The sequence below is a fragment of the Phoca vitulina genome, unplaced genomic scaffold (genome assembly GCF_004348235.1).
Source record: "Phoca vitulina isolate PV1807 unplaced genomic scaffold, GSC_HSeal_1.0 scaffold7, whole genome shotgun sequence".
NCBI classification, from domain to species: Eukaryota; Metazoa; Chordata; class Mammalia; order Carnivora; family Phocidae; genus Phoca; species Phoca vitulina.
Genome location: NW_022589710.1, coordinates 11,247,955 through 11,268,752, shown reverse-complemented (window position 1 = coordinate 11,268,752; position 20,798 = coordinate 11,247,955). Strand labels below are relative to the sequence as shown.

Here is a 20,798-nt window from a genome sequence, read left to right as displayed (position 1 = left end):
ATTTTTATTTATTTGACAGAGAGAGACAGAGAGAGAGAGCACAAGCAAGGGGGAGCAGCAGAGGGAGAGGGAGAAGCAGACTCCTCATTGAGCAGGGAGTCCAACGCGGGGCTCGATCCCAGGACCCTAGGATCATGACCTGAGCCGAAGACAGATGCTTAACCGACTAAGCCACCCAGGTGCTTCTAGAACTCCATTTATTATCCTGATTTCCTAATATTTTCTAATTTGTCTACGCCCTCTAAGCATATCATCCAGAAGTGAACTGAAATCCAATACAATGTAAATAAGGAGCACATTATCTCATAATAAACTTACAGTCATTAAAACCTAAATCCATTTCATAAATGCAGCTTTTAAGCCACATCTTCACCATAAAATATTTAGGAAATATGTATTCTAAGACCTAAAGTGGAGTGACGTGAAAGAAGACAGGCTAATACAGCACATCATGGTAAGCAGTATGAGAGAATTAAACAAATGCCAGAAGGGGACATAATTTAAAGAAGAAAGGAAGTCAGGAAAGGCTCCATGCTGATGGTTCTTCTTTAACTGAGTAGTCCTAAAGGACAAATATGAGTTAAGTAAACAAGAGAAAGAAGCAAGGGACATTCTACAAAGCAGAACATGGATGTTTAGAATAAAAACAGTTTTGGGCGCCTGGGTGGCTCAGTTGTTAAGCGTCTGCCTTCAGCTCAGGTCATGGTCCCAGGATCCTGGGATCGAATTCCACATCGAGCTCCCTGCTCGGCAGGAAGCCTGCTTCTCCTTCTCCCACTCGCCCTGCTTGTGTTCCCTCTCTCGCTGTGTCTCTCTCTGTCAAATAAATAAAATATTAAAAAAAAAAAAAAAGAATAAAAACAGTTTTGTGTAGAAGAAACCAAGCTTGATAAGAGCTGAGATTTAAGAAGTTGCAAAAGTAGGTAAGGACAAGATTATAACAGAATTTGTATGCCAGTCTTAGGAGTTTGAAATTCATTATGACAACAAGAAAGAGCCATTGAAAGAGTCTGACCCCAGAATTTTTTTTTAAAGATTTTATTTATTTATTTATTTATTTGAGAGAGAGACAGAGTGCACACGAGCTCCCGAGCAGGAGGAGGGGCAGAGGGAAAGAGGGAGAGAGGGAATCTCAAGCAGGCTACACACCCAGCACAGAGCCGGACATGGGGCTCGATCTCATGACCCCGAAATCATGACCTGAGCCGAAACCAAGAGTCAGATGCTCAACCAAGTGAGCTACCCCTGGTCCCAAAATTTTTTATGTTTAGAAAGACCATTCTTGTGGCAGTAAGGAAGACAAATTAGAAAGAGAAGTGAAAAAGTTGAAAGGGAAACGTTAGGAAGCTACTGTATAACGATCTAGGTGAGAAATAATGAGTGTGTGAACTAACGTAGGGGACTCAGAGACAAAGGGAAGAGGGGAGATATGAGAATTATTTAGCAAGTGGAACTCACTAAACCTAAGGTAATGTTAAGGTTCCTATATTCCACTAGAAGTGGTAAAAAACTAATAGAAATAAACTGCGATAAGTTTAAATGTATATGCGTATTGTAATACCACACAATTCAATATGTATGCATATTGTAATACCTAAAACAACCATTAAGAAAATTATTTTTTAAAATACACTCAGAAAAATGATAGGTACTAAATAACCTATAAATAATAATTATTCTATAATAATTATAGAATACTAAATAACATTCAAGTAACTCAGGAAAGTAGAAAAGAAAAATCAGAACAAAAATCGCAGGGAACAAACAGAACAAAAAATAAAATGGCAGAACTAAATCCTAATATATCAATAATATATCTGCTAAAAGAGAGTATATGAGAATGTGTTAACAGAAAAAAAATAACCCAATTACATGCTGTTGACATAAAACTCACTTTGAATATAATGATATAGGCAGGTTAAAAGTAAAAAGATAGAAAAAGATAAACAATGCAAACAACTGATTAAAAGAAAGCTATATTAATATTAGACAAAACAGACCAGGGACAAAGGAGGACATCACATACATAATGACAAAAAGGTCAATTCACCAAGAAGACCTAACAATCCTAAATGTGTACTGTACCCAACAAAAGAGCTTACCTGACATAAAACTTACAGAACTAAGAGGAGAAACGTTAGGTACTTCAATACCTTCATCTCCATAATCAACAGAACCACTAGACAGAAAATCAGCAAGGATATAAATCTAGGTTGACCCCAGTTTCTAGCTTGGGTGACTGAGTAGATAGATCTCTATCAGATAGATGGAAGTGTCACTCACCAAGGGAGAAAACTACATTTTGGATCTGTGTCTCAGAAAACTTTCAAACCTGTAAATAGAGATGTCTGCCCACCATTTAGTGAGCATCTAGAAAAGAGGTGGTCCAGCTCTTGAGCCAGAAAGCCTGAGTTTGACGCCCAGTCTCTCCATTCTGTAGCTAGCATCCTTGGGCAAATTACTCAACTTTCCTGTATCTCAGTTTCCTAATCTGCAAAAGCCAGATAATAATGGCTTTTAACCCCAGAACTGTCCCTTGAGAGTTACTATGATGATTAGATGGGTTAATATATGTAAAGCACTCAGGACAGAGTAAATACTCTAGATATGGCTGCAATTATTAATTCTACATACAAAACTTTTTGTGGTGTTGAAGATACAGAGATGAGAAAGACACAATCTTATTTGGGTTACTATGAAAGCCTAGAGCTCAGGAAAGAGGTAGAGACTACAAAAAATAATCGGTCAAGCAGTAGAGAAAGCACAGAAGTGGATGAATTATTCAAAGAAAATGAGCAGAATGAGAAGAAACATTGGCTGAGGACAGAACCTGTAGTATATAGTCACTTTAGGGGCAGGGTGAAAAAGTGACTGAGTTAACAAGAAAGGTAAGGGTAAAATTGGGGAGATGGTATAACAGAAGCCAAGAAAAAAAGGTGATTAACAACAGCCAATGTTGTAAAGGTCAAGAAAAAGACTAAAAAAAATCCACTGGAACAGCCCAGTACGTTACTGGAAATCTTTGTATGGTCTATTTCCACATAGTGGTGGGGACAGAAGTCAGATTTCAGTAGTTTGAGAAAAATACAAACTGTTCTTTCAAGAAGTTTGACTGAAAAGAGAAAAAAAGAGTAAAAAAGCATGAGGGAGAAGTACAGCCCAGGAAATGTGAAATTAAGAATGTTTATATGCTGATGGGGAAGAAAAGTCAGTAGGTAAGAAGAGACTGGAGATACAGGAAAGTATTTTATTGAGGGTATATTTTCCCTCTTCTTCTGCTTACCCCTCCCCAACTTGTGCACGCACACGCTCTCTCTCCCCCCACCAAAAAAAGACTGAAACCTTGAGAGTTTCAGTGCAAAATAAGTTTGTAAACATTGCTTAAACTATCTCTCTTACAGGTTTCCAATTCATGTTAGCATATGAGAGTTCTGAGGAAACTTATAATAAATAAACTTAATAGTTTTTTAACCCAGAATTCCCCCAAATTTATTTGACTACAGAGCTCTCAAGTGATTTCTATCATCATCATGAAGAACAAGTGTTCTTTGGAGAACACTGGAGAGTGTTTGGAGAAACACTGTACTAGACATTTCTCTCTATGATGAAGTCAATCCAGTAGTCATAACCCTTTGAGTAAGAGCTTTCAAACAGCTACAAATCCACCTAACTATAATCTTCCACTCTAAATTTTTTGCCCATCTTGTCCACAAGAACACAGTGAAACTATCCACTTGCAAATATTCAGAACATTGTCCTCTAGATCAAGTAATCTGCCATCTTACCTTGGTCATTCATACTATCCATTATCGTCATTAATTTCTTTAGCCTTGCCATTGACTCCTGTTCATTTCCTTTGCTCATAAAGTCTGTTCCAAAACCAGGGATCATCCCCTAAAACAAATATATTTAAACATAAAATCAACAATAGCTTGAGATTAAATTGTTCAGAATGTTCACATTTAACTACTGGCTTTAATTTTGAAACAAAGTTTTTAAAATGTTTTTTTACCCAAATAGCCAAAATAATGAAAGCAAATGCATCTATTCTTAAAAATTTTAATGAAAAACAGAAGAAGATAGAAAAAAAACTTTTTAGGATAACTAACCAAGATCTGACTGAAGGGGCCCATTTTCATGATATTTTGAAATTGTTCATACATGTCTCGCAACGTAAACTGACCTGAAATACAATATAAATGGTTCAGATATATTAGAGAATGTACATTTCCATTCAGTAAAATTAATCTTTTTCTTAGTCATGGGTTCATCTTGAAGCACACTCGCAAAACATCTAATCAATAAACATTCCTGAGCAGTTACTATGGGCAAGATCATAGGATGAATGCAGTGGAGAATATAGAGATACATAAACAGATTCTATCCTAGAGAAGCTTACATTCTCTCAGAGAAGATGGACAAAAACAAATATACAAAAAACTTGAAAACAAAGCAGACAAACTCTACCCACTAGGATGACTAAAAAGCCTCATAACACCAAAAGTTAAAGAAGATGTGGAGCAAGCAGAACTCTCATACATTGCTGGTGAGAATGAAAAATGGCAAAAACACTTTAGACGGTTATTTGGCATTTCCTAAACAACTTGGCTGTCCACGGACATGAAAACAATAGACTATGGATGAAATACTACTCAGCAATAAAAGAACAAGCTACAGGTACATGCAACTAGATGGATGAATGTCAAAAACTTATGCTGAATCAAAGAAAGTAGGTAGGGGGGAGGACATAACTCTAGAATTTCTACAATATGATGTACTTACTGGGAAGGAGAATGAGCAAACTTTCTAGTTAATGGGAATGTTGTTTCCTGATGGATATGGGTTATTGTGCATTTGTCAAAATTGATTGAATTATATCCTTAGGAACCAAGCATGAAGTTATATGTAAATTAACTTCAATTAACAACAACAACAATAACCCAGAGTATTTTCTATTTATGTCCTAAAGATATAACTGGAAAAGGTATTTGGATTTAGCCATTCTGAATTTTAGTGGCAGTACAATATTTTATTTTTTTATTTTTTAAAGATTTTATTTATTTATTTTGACAGAGAGAGACAGCGAGAGAGGGAACACAAGCAGGGGGAGTAGGAGAAGGAGAAGCAGGCTTCCCGCAGAGCAGGGAGCACAATGCGGGGCTCAATCCCAGGACCCTGGGATCACGACTGAGCCGAAGGCAGACGCTTAACGACTGAGCCACCCAGGCGCCCCTTAAGTGGCAGTACAATATTTTAAAGGAAATGTTAGAGCAGGTAGCTAGAAATGCAAAATTAAACAGTGGTAGAAAAAGTTAAGGCTGAAATACATACTTGGCCATTATACAGAAGCGACCACTGAAGCCATGATAGTATAAGAAATCCACTGTCATGGAACCCAAGTGAAGAGTTTGAAAACAAAAGAAAGATAACACATCCAAGGAAAAGAAGAAAGGTTACTACTTTTGCCCTTGGTGACCTCAGAAATGAGTAGAATGCTAAGAGCAGAAGCAAAATGCAGACATAAGGAGAGACCTAAGAGTCAAAAAGTAGACCTACTAGGGATACAGTTTAGTGTGGTGGTGGAAGCAGTGGTAGGGCTGTTCAGTATAGAGGAAGGTGGGGAAAAGAACCCGCAATGAGGGATAGAATCATTCATTCAACAAATATTTATTAAAGATCTACTAAGTGCCACAAATTGTGCTAGGTACTGTAAACGTAAAAGGTGAGGAACACAGCTATGAAACTTACCTACACCTTCAGCAGGGAAGACAGATATCTAATAACTGTGATGAATCATACAAAAATTACAGGGTGCAATGGAAACATAAAGCAGAGAGTTCTAACTCAGTCCAGGGATCAGGTAAAATGTCCCTAAAGAAGGAGAGACTGAAGTATGAGTAGGAGTTAGCCAGTATGGCTGGGGAGAGGAGGGTGGAAGTAGGAAGAAGAGAGGACACCTGTCTAATGGGCAAAGGCACAGAGGTGACAGACAGCAATGTACATTTGAGAAGCTGAGTGAAATTCAGCATGACTGGCACATGGAACGTTAAGAACAGCATCAAAAATGATATGGAAGATGTGGGCCAGATGGTAGTCATTTTTTTTTCTTTAAGACTTCAATCTCTACACCCAACATGGGCCTTAACTCACAACTCCTGAGATCAGGAGTCGAATGCTCCTCCGACTGAGCCAGCCAGGCGCCCCAATGGTAGAGTCTTTTAAAAACATTGTAAGGGCAATGGGAAGCCACTGAAAGATTTTAAGGCAGTAATTGGATCAGACTTGCATTTTTCAAAGATCATTTGGCTACAGTATAAAAAATAGATCCAAGGGGAAGAGTCCAAGAAACAGGAAGATTGTTAAAATCAGAATAAACAATCTAGGCAAGAGATAAACTTGCATAATTGCAGGAGCTGAAGAAAAGGGAATGGAATGAAGATATTTAGGAGGCAGAATTACTAGGACAAGCTGACTGATGGGAAAAGGAAAGGGCAGAGCGAGGAAGAAATAAGAGAGTCCGTGACAACACCCAAGTTTCTGCCTCTGGCAATAAGACTAATTAGCATTCATTGATGATAACAATAAGGTGAGACATTAGGATGGGAAGATACGGATATGCTGAATTTGAAGTGTTGATGGACCATCCAAGAATGGTCTAGTAAGCCTATCAGTCTGAAGCTCCAGAGAAAAGAGGGCCTAGCATTGATCCCTGAAGAACATCAACATTTCAGAGAGGGATAAAGGCACTGGTAACTGACAAGATAAGTGAGAAAAAGCAAAGAGGCAGGATAGTATGTGACCATGGACACTGACAGTAAGATCATTTGGAGAAAACCGGAAATGGTCAATAATAATATATGTTGAAAGCTTCTGATTTTATACACATCAGCTGATTTAATCTTCACAACTCTACGAAGAAGAGATTTAGTATTACCTATTTTTTACAGATAAGGAAATTAAGGCTAAGTAATTCGAAAAAGTTACACAGCTAAAAATAGATCAGATATAAATTCAGATATGATAGATTTAAGAACCTGAGCTCTTATTCACAACATATATCTCTACAGGAGTGGTCTTTTTAATGTGATATAAAAAAATGTGTGCTTAATCTCATTCTTCTAAATTTCTATATATATAATATATACACACACACATAATTTATAAGTAAACAGATTAGAGTGTTCCAACTTACATTTAACCTGTTCTACTTCAAGAAACCCAATGAAAACCTCAATTTTAACCTTAAGGCAATTTGATTACAAGGAAGAAAACAAAAACACTCAATTCTACAATTGTTCACATATCTGAGATTTAAAATGATTTGCGCATAAATCATGTAGGAAATAAACATTTGACGAATTGAACTTTAATAATAGATTTATCATTTCAAACAAATTAACAGTAGCTTTATCAAAAAGAAATCATGGGAAGACATCTGAAAGCAAATGCTTTTGCTTCTCATATACCATGTTTCAACTTCTCTATAAGTGCTTCATTGTCATCCAACTTCAACTCATTGACTTTATCTATCAGTCCTTCAATGTCGCCCATGCCTGCAAGACCCCAAAAAAAAGAAAAATTAACAATAGTATATGCTGCTTTACATTATACAAAATACATGCACAGAGATAATACTCCTGTGGGATCGCAGGTAAGATATTCCTACTATACTTTTCAGGTGAGAAAACCGAAACTCGAGATGTTAAGTGACAAAGCAGGGACTCCAGCCCAGGGTTTTATTCCCAATTCCATGCTCTCTAACTCTATTACCTGGTACAAAAAGTTTTACTGCCATTCCCCCTGCTATTACCACAACTACATATTTTTGTATTGTGCTCTAAAACTTTTCCGAAGAACTTTCCATCTAATAGCTCATTCCACCACTCTAACCACAAGAAGCAGAAAAACCATCATCCTCACTTTTTACAGGTGAGGAAGATAAATCATAAAAGGTAATGATTTTCCTGAACTAGTCAATGAGAGGGCGAGATTAAAGTCCTAATCTGTTTTAAATATCCATGCTATTTTCTTGGAGATTTTTCTATATCCCCACCACTGCACATACCAAGAAGCTTGCTGATGAAAGGTTGTGTTTTGAAAGGTTCAAAGTCATCTATGTGTTCCCCTGTACCAATGAAAATAATTGGACTTTTTGTGGCAGCAACTCTGCAAAGAAAAAGGTAACACGAAATAATCTCAAAAAGGCAAACAAATTTCAAAGCAGATTTCAAAGTAATTAAACAAAGGTACACAGTTCCAAGTTTCTTTTCACTTGTTAAAACAGAACTATTATCAGAAAGACTCCAAAATTCTGTTTCTATTTAAACTTCTTTTATAGACCATATTAGGTCCAATACTGGAATATATCTTTTTTTTTTTTTAAACTGGAGTATATATTGGAATATATTTTCAATGATCAAGAAGAAAGCCATAAATACACAGACACAGACAGACAGACAGACAGACAGACACACACACACACACACACACACATCATATAAGCCCAAGACATAGGACAATAGCATCAATGACACTTACGCACTGAGCGCACCACCTCCTTTTGCGTGGCCATCAAGTTTTGTCACTATGACGGAGGCTACATCTACTTTATCTTTAAAAGCCTTTGCCTGGGCTTCACAAGCCTGCCCAATGGAGGCATCCATCACATAAACAATGTTATCGGGTTGCTGGAAAATTTAAGTAAGAAAGAAACATATTTTTACTGCTCTTAAGCAAATTTCCTCATTAGAAGCTATAGAAAAATATTTATTATAAGTAATTATTCATAAAATCAATAAATATTTATTGAGGGAGTACTATGTATTAGGCACCATTTAGGTCCTGAGACAAAGAGATAAACAAGAAAATCCTTGTCCTTGTGAGACTTATATTCTAGTCAGAAGAGATAGACAATAAATGGGCAAGTAAACATTTCAGATGTACAATTAAAATGGGATAGAGAATATCAGTTTTGAGGTGTGGGAGACTTCTTTAGGTAGGGTGGCCACATGAGGTCTTTCCAGAGATAACATTTGAGATGAGGCCTGAATAAAGAGGAAAAAAGTGGGCGCCTGGGTGGCTCAGTTGGTTAAGCGACTGCCTTCGGCTCAGGTCATGATCCTGGAGTCCTGGGATCGAGTCCCGCATCGGGCTCCCTGCTCGGCAGGGAGTCTGCTTCTCCCTCTGACCCTCCCCCCTCTCATGTACTTGCTCTCTCTCATTCTCTCTCTCTCAAATAAATAAATAAAATCTTTAAAAAAAAAAAAAAAAAAAGAGGAAAAAAGTTATCCAAAGGTCTGGAGGAATCACATTCCAGGCAAAGGGAATACTAAAAGTAAGTAAGAGGAAAAAAGTTGAAGAGTGTGCACTAAAACCAAAATGAGTAAAACAGTTCAGGTTATTTCCCTTAGTTCTGCTCAACTAGGTCAAAATAATGTCATGGCGAAAAAGAAACCTACTAGCATTAGCCATTAGCTAAAGAATTACTGCCAACTCCTCAATGGCAAAACATGGGCTCATGGGCAAAATACATTCTACAGATTATCTAGAAATTGCTTCTTTTCTCTAAATTATTTCCATCATAATTTTAAAGAGACCAAATGATCATTAATATTTTTAAATGCTTCATTTTGAAAATCCTTCAAAATTCATCTAAAGTAAATGTCCCAATTTAATTTAAATAATTTACAGAAAGAAAATTCAATAGAGGGGCGCCTGGGTGGCTCAGTCGGTTAAGCGTCTGCCTTCAGCTCAGGTCGTTATCCCAGGGTCCTGGGACTGGGCCTGAGTCAGGCTCCCTGCTCAGCTGGGAGTCTGCTTCTCCCTCTCCTTCTGCCCCTCCCCCTGCTCCTTCTCTCTCTCTCTCTCTCTCTCTCATTTCCTCTCTCTCTCAAATAAATAAATAAAATCTTAAAAAAAAAATAAGAGACTGTCCTAGTAACAGAGGCTGAATAAAGCATTTTTTTAAAGAAATCAATAGATATTAAAAGTTAATTCTAAATTTTTCTTTTTTTTCTTATATATACAATAAGATGATTGAGAAAGGAAAATTTTTTTGATACTTACTCATGAAAATTTCATATCTAGTGTACAGAAGATTAAGTCCTTACCATACAGATATACAGACTGAAAATAGAAATAAATTACTTGGAATCTACCATACAGACAAAAAATAATTTATATGGATCTTAAACTCAATCAGGCGTTGTAATTAAATTAACCAAAATCCTTACAATGTTGTTAAATTGAAAGTTACTTACTATAGCATTAGCAACTTGAAGCATTTCTTCAAACAAAGAGTCTTCCTGTTTATGGCGGCCACTTGTATCAACAATTATAATTTCAAAATTTTCATTTTTGAATTTCTCCACTCCTTCAGAGGCAATGATAACAGGATCCATTTCTGTATAGCTATTTAACAAGGACAAATGATTTAATAACAACTGCAGAACAAAACTTTCAAATACTAATTTGCAATTGTTAGTGTACCTTTATTCAGAAAAAGTCATAATGATCACAATTTCAATTTAGAAGAAAAAATCTAATAAATATTAAAAACAGCAAACAAAACGATAAAAATTAAAAATAAAGATAGCAAACCACTTCCAGAGCAGCATAAAGCAATATCCAGTTTTCCAATTACAAAATTCTATGTGATTCTGCTGCATGTCTTATCTTGAATGAATTGTATTTCCCCCAAATACTTTTTATATTTTCTTTACAAAGTGAATGTTTCATACATGCTTTCCTGTTTAACACCCTTTTGTAAGCATTTTATAAAACCATTAAATATTCTTGTAAAACATGACTTTTAGGCTGTATAACATTCCATCATATGGTTATACTATCATTTATTAAAGAAATGCCCTACTGTTGGTCATTTGAAGTATTTCCAATTTCTTAGTATTAAAAATATAGTCAATATAAGGAGTTCATAATATTGTTTCTTTGAAATTGTTATGACATACTCCTACAGCTTGAATTTGGATCAAATGATCTGATAATTTAGGCTTTTGGTTTCTTTTTTGTTGATTTTGATGGGAGTTCCCTGGGACTCCAGGATTTGGATGTCTGTTTCCTTCCCCAGATTAGGAAAGTTTTCAGCTATTATTTCCTCAAATAAATTTTCTGCCCCCTTTTCTCTCTCTTCTTCTGGGACTCCTACAATATGAATGTTATTACATTTAATGGGTAAGCTTTTGGTTTCTAAAAGGAAAATGTCTTCCATAAAAGTTTAATTTCATTCCTAATTTAACCACATTTTCACAATCCTCAAAAATCTTTTAACTTGAAAATCAAGAAATGAGATCGCATTTTAATCTGCACTGTTTTCAGAAGTGGCAACTTTTTTTTTTTTAAGATTTTATTTATTTATTTGACAGAGAGAGACACAGCGAGAGAGGGAACACAAGCAGGGGGAGTGGGAGAAGGAAAAGCAGGCTTCCTGCAGAGCAAGGAGCCCAAAGGGGGGCTCGATCCCAGCACCCTGGGATCATGACCTGAGCCAAAGGCAGGCTTAATGACTGAGCCACCTTAACGACTGAGCCACCTAGGTGCCCCAGAAGTGGCAACTTTTTATACAGATCAATGCTGTCAAATGAAAAGACGTATGTTAAAAAAAGTTTTCCCCCTAAATTAACAATAATAATCAGATAGGAAGGCATTTAATAAGAAAATGTGTGAGATTTAAATGAAGAAAATTACTATATTTAAGGACATAAATTTTTAAAGCAAAAATGACATAAAAGTTCTCAAACTGAACAATACAAATATAGTAAAGGTGTCAGTTCTCCACTAAGTTAATTGGTTTCAATGTAGTTCTAACCAAAATTTAAGGAGATTTTGGAACTTAATAAGGAATTTTAAAATTTAATCTAGGAAAATAAGCAAGTGAGAATAGGCAAGAGAATGTTGGTAAAAAAGAGATTACCATTACCAGATATTTTTAAATATGCTAAAAAACAATTAAAATTTATAAATGTACAAAGAACTATGATCATATACAAGTATACAATGGAATTGCAATGATGTCATAAAAAAGAATTACCTTAAACAGTGTATGGTCTATTCCAGAATTATTAAGATCCCATTTTTTTATAAATGCGTTACTGAAGTACAATACATTTATATAGAAAAGTTGCACAAATGGTAAACTCAGTGGATTTTCACAAAGCAAACACACCCAGATCAAGAAACAACATAACCAGCACCACACTCCCTCCCAAGAGTAACCACAATCTTGTCATAAGAGCCCATTTGTAATCAACTCTATAGTGGTCTACTGATATACAGTAAGATGCACTATTTTAAGTGTTCATTTTAATGAGTTCTGACAAATTTACATATAACCATTATCACAGCAAAGTACAAAGCACTGTAGACTCCATTTCAATTTAAAATTATCTATCTATATCTGTGTTTTCGTTTGTACTGACACTGAAAAAAAGCACAGGTGGACGTGCTAAAAACTGGGAAGTGAAACCGTTTAGTGCTTTCACTTCTTTAAAAATTTTAAGCAATACAGATTAAAAAAAAAAAAGAACAAATGATAATATAACAAATGGTCCTGTATATACCACCCCCTAAAATAGATGCTAATATGTAAATTTAAAGCAGAGATACAGTTCAAATTCTTCCTCAGTCCCACTCCCTTCAGTCCTCCCAGAGGAAACAATGATCACTAATACTTTACTCCATACATGTATTATGTTTCTTAAATTTACATGAGCAAGGAGAAATTATTTAATAAATGGTATTGAGAATACTGTTTTAAAATGCTCTGGCTTTGGCCAATAGTTAATTATCAGCTAAATTATTTACAAATTTTGAACCCTAGGGATACAACTGTTTATTATCACTTGATATTTTCTTATCCTTTGATTTTTAAATCTATATTAGAAACAGTTCTTATCCTAAAAATAAAATTCCTAACATTATTCTTTAATCTACCTATTAGAAATCATAAAAAAACTAAAAGAAAAAAATTTTAAATAAAGAATATAGGGTAAGCCAAAGTTCATTAGCATTTCTGGCCAGCCAGAAAGTAGAAGGCAATGACTAACAAAATGATATCATTCATTAAATTACCTCAAATTTTTGCTTCTTTTAACTTCCTTTCTAAGAAACCAATTATATTAACAATGTTAAGAAAAATGCTATCCCCTGAAAAAGTCCTAAATTCAATCTAGACTTGATTCTTTTCATTAATCATTCTAACATGTATAAACTCCTAATTGAACTACTATATCAAATGAAAGACCACAATGATGAAAATCTTTATCTGAGATAATTATAAATTATACACTATTGTAGGATGATCAAACACAAACTTTTTAAAATTATGTATTAAAGAAACAGACAGTATGGAATTCACCAGTGTGTTTAATCAAGGAATGCTTCAGATAGGTCTTAAAGGAAACAATAGGAATAGGGAAGTAAGTGAGAAAGCATACAAGGCAGGATGATAAGTACAGGCAGATTATAAACTAAACAATGTCTACTCTGATCTATCAGGCTGGATCAGAAGAGTCATGTTATAATAATAAAAGATAACAATTTATTCATTATACCACCCACTTTGTTCCAGGAAGATTTAAACTTCTAAGTAAATATTAAAACGTGACCAGGTAGCATAAAATAAAAACTCAGACAAGATGAGACACATGAGGCAGTTATCAAAATAAAAACCAGAAACCTACCTTCCATAGAATGGAATTCTTGCTTTGGTAGCATTCTGTTTTAGTTGGTCAAAAGCTCCTGTAAGATAAAGAGTTAATGAGTCCTCAAACTTGAAAATAAAAATTACAGAGAACGGTTTTCAAATTTCAACACAATTACCTGCTCTGAATGTGTCTGCACATATCAAACAGGTCTTCCAACCTTTCCTCTGGTAATAATATGCTAACTGGGAAAAGAACATTTAAAAAATACAGTATCAATAACTACAAATTATGATACACATAATTTTTTTTCTGTTTACCCTTGTTATTTAAAGATTAAAGTAAAACTGCTCATATTCTCCTGAAAGTAGTATTATTACATGGTTTTAAGTTTTTGTTTGAATTCCAGTTAGTTAACAAATAGTATTACACTAGTTCCAGGGGTACAATATAGTGATTCAACACTTCCATACGTCACCTGGTGCTCATCACAGCAAGTGCCCGCCTTAATCCCTAACACCTATTTAACCCCTCCCCCACCCACCTCCCCTCTGGTAACCATCAGAGTTTGTTCTCTATAATTAAGAGTCTGTTTCTTGGTTTGTGTCTCTCTCCCCCCACAACTTTGCTCATTTTGTTTCTTAAATTCCACATATGAGTGAAATCATATGGGTGTTTGTCTTCCTCTGACTTATTTCACTTAGCATAATATTCCATCCATGTCGGAGCAAATGGCAAGATTTCATTCTTTTTATGGCTGAGTAATATTCCATTGTGTGTCTATGGTGTCACACACAGGCAGAGCCTGACACGGGGCTCAATCTCATGACCCTGAGATCATGCCCTGAGCGGAAATCCAGAGTCGGGCACTCAACCGATTGAGCCACCCAGGTGCCCCTATTATTACATTTTGAATACAGCAAATTTGCTAAAGAGTTTAAATTCTAACTGCCATCCAGTAACATTCAAAGAATATAAAATGATCAAGCAAAACATGACCATAGTGAAAAATGTTATTACTATTAATGTTAATTAAGTAAAAACAGTAACATAGCCCTCTAAGAAATAATCCTTTTCTCTTTTTTTTCTAGATTATAACATAATTGAGGCTTGTGATACAAAATCTGGTAACAAACTTGAGGCACCCAATTCTGGAGAAAGCAATGAATTAAAAATTAGTAGAAGGATATGTAAAATGAAGATCTAGATTATGTTGGGTGGGACACTGTTAAAAGGGAGCCTTGAATCCTTGGAGATAAGGTAAACTTCCCATGTTCTCTTCTCCAAAAATCATATCCTCACTTCCTTAAAGGATAGGACAGTCTCTTTGGTAAAAGAAATAGCATAGTTATATAAAAGTCTACCATTCTTACAAAGAGCAACCACAAGGGAGACTCTGGGATTCTTTCTTATCGTACAAAAAGCTATTACAAAAACATAATAGATATATTGAGTAACACAAAATTGTAAAGCAACAATACTAGCCTGGCTTTAACATAAAACTTGATTTATACAAACATATCTTCTCCAGGGCTTTTTTTCTAAGACTAAGTATAATTTACCTTTTTTATTTTTTTATTTATTTGAGAGAGCATGAGAGGGGGAAGGGTCAGAGGGAGAAGCAGACTCCCCACTGAGCAAGGAGCCCTATGCGGGACTCGATCTTGGGACTACAGGATCATGACCTGAGCCAAAGGCAGTCGCTTAACCAACTGAGCCACCCAGGTGCCCCATGTATAATTTACCTTTGAACATGTTGTTGTTTTACCACTCCCTTGCAATCCAACAAACATGATCACATTCTGTTTTCCTTTAGTGGGTGTCCATGCTTTAACTCCAGGGTCTACAAGCTAGGTACCAAAAATAAAATAAAAATAAAATCAGGTTAACATATGCTTACACCCAAAACCCCTCTCTCCACAACTTCTAAATGTAAAAATAATTTAAAGACATTTTAGTATAAAAGGCAACAATAATCCTACCATTCTTTTTTTTTTTTTTTTTTAAACGCATGCTCAATCTAGTTTTATTTCTTTAAATTTACTTAGTCGAGAAAAATTTGTGGAGTGCGAATTCTCCTCATGGTAGGTGACTTTTTTTTTTTTAATTTTTTATTGTTATGTTAATCCCCATACATTACATCATTAGTTTTAGATATAGTGTTCCATGATTCATTGTTTGTGCATAACACCCAGTGCTCCATGCAGAACGTGCCCTCCTCAATACCCATCACCAGGCTAACCCATCCTCCCACCCCCCTCCCCTCTAGAACCCTCAGTTTGTTTTTCAGAGTCCATCGTCTCTCATGGTTCTTCTAATCCTACCATTCTAATACACATTTACTATTTCCCTTAGTACACACATAGTGAAATTTAAGAATATAAAATAATGCATTGCAAAGTCATAAGCAAGCCTATACTCCCAAACCAATTCAGAGAAAGGCTCTCAAGACTTTTTTAGAATAAGCAGGAGTGTGAACAGTGAGACCAAGTTTGAGCCAAAGGAGCAATCTACATCAGCACTGCAGAAATATAAAAATATATGTGCAGGCCGCATATGAACTTTTAAATTGCTAGTAGTGACATTAAAGAAAGTGAAAATAAGTGATATTAACTTTAATACTTTATTTAACCCAATATATTAAAATGCTATCATTTCAACATGTAACCTATATTTAAAAATTAATGAGATATTTTATATTCCCTTTTCTCATATGAGGTCTTCAAATTTGGCATCTTTTTCAAACTTATAGCATATCTCAATGTGGACTAACCAAATTACAAGTGCTCAATAACTACATGGGGCTAGTAGCTGCCATATTGGGACAACACTTATCTTCATGTTGAGTTTAATAAATGCATATGTATGAACAAAATTACAAATTATATGTGAAAGATTTTCCAGGTCAGTCAGATGTCAAATCCTCCAATGCCAAAGACCTACTGTTCTATGAAGTTATTATATTTAGAGGGCTAGTAAAAAATAATCACCAATTTCATGAGTCAGTGGGAAATTAAGGTTCATATATGGATAGCCCCCAAACTGATAAGCATGAGGCCTTTTTAAAGTTCATTTTAAAAAACAATTCCTTTGCAAGTCAGTTGTTTAGAGCTGGAAGCATGTACCTCCACATGATAATAAAGCCATAATTGCAGTTAATGCCCTAGATCGGAGACCGGCAAACTACGTGTGAATAAAGTTTTTATGGAACATCACCAAACCCATTCATTTACTGTTTTGTGCTACAACAGCAGAGCGGGGTAGCTGTGACAGAAATCATATGGCCCACAGGCCTAAACTATCTATAGTCCTTAAGAGAAAGTTTGCAAAGCCCATGTGAGACAATACCATAAAGATCACATAGTCCGTATTATACCTGAATTTCAAGGAAAGCCATGTGGTAACAAAGGGAGGAAAAGAGAACACATTTTGTTATCTCTTTTCCAGGCACAGGCCTAGTCTTAAGGAAACTTCTGAAATAGGCACAATCTATCTTAAACGTAAATCCACTCTCCCTCCTCCTAGATCTTTTCAGACACTCACACTACCCTATATTCACCTCCGGTCTCCATATCTCACAGCAGAAGCACTCAGCTCTCTATGAACCTAAATTTGGAACATATGTGTTTTAGTGACTAATTATTTTATAAATCTAATTTCTATTCCTCCTGCGCCCTAGAACAGCAGTACTTTTCAGTGTCAGGACTCCTTTATAATTATAGTAGTTTTTAAGGTGAGTTGCAATGTAGAATCTGAAACCATATAAACTTCATACTCCATTACATTAAAATCTGTTATTCTATCTTGCACTTTGAATGCATCTTATGCTGGTGCATGATTTCATAACATCATATATTAGTCACTGACACATTTCACTACACAACATCAAAAAAAATTATTATATTATTACTGATCTCATCAGAAATGTATTGGGATCCTGTCAAACTCATGGTGGAGATACAAGTTTTTCGTTTTCACTGGAAAGCTCAATTTTATAACTGGTCATAATATTGTTACTTATTTGCCTTAAAGTGACAGGCTCACTTTACTTGAAAATCTTATTCAAGTCTGAATTACCACAGATTATCTGTCTGTTGTTTGTTGACATAAAAATGGTGTTTTATGAAAGCAGCTAGCTCAGCTTGCAATCAAATAATCACACATGTACCTTCCTCAAGACAACCATCAAATTTCAGTATGCAGCAAAAGAGCTTTCTGTATACTTCCCATTTCATCCCACAAAATCGTACAAAGATGTGTATACTCAGGGGTTAAGATTTAATACAACTAATAACTTCTACTACTCCATCAAGGGCATTCTTAAGTAAAACAGGCTTCCCACCCCGCCCCCTCGCAAGTGTGTAGTAGTAAAGAGTACAATGACTACTAGTATAGTTTGGTACTACCGCCTTCATTCATGCTAGGGAATTTTACCCACCACTGCTTTTGCACTACTGCTGCAAATATCAAACAATAAAAAAGGCAAAAAAAAGGCAAATAATGTCTTAGTATTATTATGAAAAGTTTTGACCTTGCTTTGTACATCACTGCTCTAGACAATAAGCTTCTGAGTATAGGGACCAGTCTAAATTATCCCTATCAGCAGCATCTGACATATTGCCTACAATAAAGTTGGTACTCAATAAATACTTCTTAACAAAGCAGTTAATGCATCAGAATTGAATACAGATGCCAAACCCTAAAAACAGAAATTTTCACTCACCCTGCACTGACCTCAGGGGACAGATGAAAAGCAAACTGGAAATAACGTGAGGAGTCCTACAAGGAGTTTGGAGATCAGACCTGTGTCTGCCACTAACTAGCTGTCTCATTTTTCTCAACTGCAGACTGAGAAGTATGACTGGAAAATTCTCTGACCTCTTTTAGGTCTGAATTTCTTTTTTTTATTAATTAGTCTACAAGACTACATGGAATGATATAACCATCTGAGATACGAGACTTTTTCAAAGTACCAATCCAGCTCTGCTGAAACCAAAGGAGTAAATGAAACTAGTCACACAATAAATGGAAAAATACTAGAAGACCACTAGCAGACATCTGTTCCTCTACAAAAATTTTTTTTAGTTCCTTCCTTTTCCCCCCCTACCATTGGACCCATACATATTTTTTAAAGCTCTAAGATTTTCACCATAATTTTCATGACCACAGCAGTAATATCAGTTCTAAGGTGATACAAGGCAATAGGCTGTATTTACTACTTGCAAAATAAAATCTAGGCAAGAGTCAGGATATTTGGTCTTTTCAAAGGGAATTCTGGACACAATGAACAGTTCAGGAAAGAACACTTCTCAAGAGTGACTTTCCGTACAAAAGTAGGACAATAGGCAAAACCTGATATTAAAGAGGATAAACTCAAGAGAGGCCCTTCCATCAATTAATCTGTAGTGAAGTTTTACTTTTCGTAACCTGGCTTTGGGAATTTTTGCAGGAACAGTACTAGCCTTTCATATCTATACTCAGAACTTTGTATTCAGAAAAGTCTATAATAAAAATAGGCCCCTTTAGAAAAGTTAATAATCCTTTAATTAATATTTTTAATAGAGATGAATATTCTATAAAAACGTTAAAAAGTATTCTGAAATAGTATTCCTGTTTGCAGTGCTAATGTATTTTTACCCACTGGACTCTACGGAGAACCATAGCACAGTCCTGATATACTGTTACCTTCACAAGTTCTTTAAATACAGCGTGCTGAATCATTTTTCTTTTGTTAAGACCAGATGCCATCTCTTCAAGATCAATAGCAGACCTTCAAGATGATGGTTTTTGTGGGTAGGAGAGAGAAAAGTCAGTTAACACACTCTGAAAAAAAGTTTCTGCTCCAAAAAAACGTAAAAATACTCAATCATTCACATTAATAGTCTTCTGATTAGCATGTATATAATTACTATAGATTCCTAAGTCTGTATCATAAAGAATTTACCATGAAATATTAGATACCAGACTGGGGTTAGTTTTTCAAGGCTTTCTTTTGAACTCATTATCACTGCAAAGTATTAATTTTATTTATTTTTACAGCATATATATTTTATACATTTTTACATACAGCAGAAAATAGGATTGCTTTCTCTAGTTCTAAATGTTTAAATGCCAGTAGTTCTACATTTACTACCCAGTCTAACAATATGAAAAGGAGAAATGGCCTGAATATGACAAGGACTAGGATTCAAACAGTTAATTGAGGGGCCTGTATTCTATGTGCCCTGCCCCAGTCGGTGCCTCTCCCAAAGAACACAATAACTGAGACAACACACATTACTCCTTCATTCAGATACGGACAGAAAAACCAAAAGGAGAACAAGAACGAATACAATTCTCCAATAATGAAGGAGGCTGATTAATGTCATCTTAAGCCTGAAGAGGATAAAATGGCACCACTTTTCTATGAAGAACTGTTAAAAGGCTTTTATATTAAAATACTATACTGTGCATGATTGAATCCATCCAAATAAAGGAGTAGTAAAATGGAAAGAAATCCATAATTAAATGAAAGCCACATGTAGTTTATTCTTTGAAACATCATTATGGAAACACACTATCAATGCAATCTTGCAACATATGAGTTCTATTCTTTCCAAATGCTGTAGAGCAGAAACGTTTCATGATATAGCAGACTTTTCTAGTTAGCTCTTCATCTCAGTAAACTCAATTTAGTTTGCCTGTTTTTTACCTGATTAATTTAACTTACTTAACATTTTCTCTTAGTTGCTTCACTAGTTTAATATTAACATCTGCTTCCAATAATGCTGTACATACTTCTTTTAGCATAGCATTTAGTACCTGCAAATAAATAATACATAAAAATTGAACATTCCCAGTGTGTCATTTCAATCGTATAAAAACAATGGCTGATCAGTCATCATATACTATCATAGCTTAATAAAAACAATACTACACTGTTAGAGAAAAAAAAAAGTTTTTCAATTAGCCTCAGAGAGGTAATCTTAGCAGATGTCTAATCATTTTGTCAAAATAAGATATTCCATTTAGTTGAAATCTTGCCATTTGCAACGATGTGGATGGAACTAGAGGGTATTATGCTAAGCGAAAGAAGTCAATCAGAGAAAGGCAATTATATGATCTCACTGATAATGCAGAATTTAAGAGACAAAGCAGAGG

General features: G+C 35.2%; 1 protein-coding gene across 1 annotated transcript in view; it reads right to left on the bottom strand.

The window, feature by feature from the left end:
• Positions 1 to 20,798, bottom strand: part of SRP54 (signal recognition particle 54) — a 41,583-nt gene that overhangs the window by 6,233 nt on the left and 14,552 nt on the right. Inside the window, exons 3-13 of the mRNA XM_032404941.1 lie at positions 20,368 to 20,459; positions 19,344 to 19,428; positions 15,404 to 15,508; positions 13,837 to 13,903; positions 13,698 to 13,755; positions 10,260 to 10,410; positions 8,539 to 8,687; positions 8,066 to 8,166; positions 7,467 to 7,553; positions 4,110 to 4,183; positions 3,786 to 3,894 (exon numbers count right to left, since the gene is read on the bottom strand). Of these exons, the coding sequence (XP_032260832.1) occupies positions 3,786 to 3,894; positions 4,110 to 4,183; positions 7,467 to 7,553; positions 8,066 to 8,166; positions 8,539 to 8,687; positions 10,260 to 10,410; positions 13,698 to 13,755; positions 13,837 to 13,903; positions 15,404 to 15,508; positions 19,344 to 19,428; positions 20,368 to 20,459 (1,078 nt within the window). The remainder of the gene's footprint in view (positions 1 to 3,785; positions 3,895 to 4,109; positions 4,184 to 7,466; positions 7,554 to 8,065; positions 8,167 to 8,538; positions 8,688 to 10,259; positions 10,411 to 13,697; positions 13,756 to 13,836; positions 13,904 to 15,403; positions 15,509 to 19,343; positions 19,429 to 20,367; positions 20,460 to 20,798) is intronic.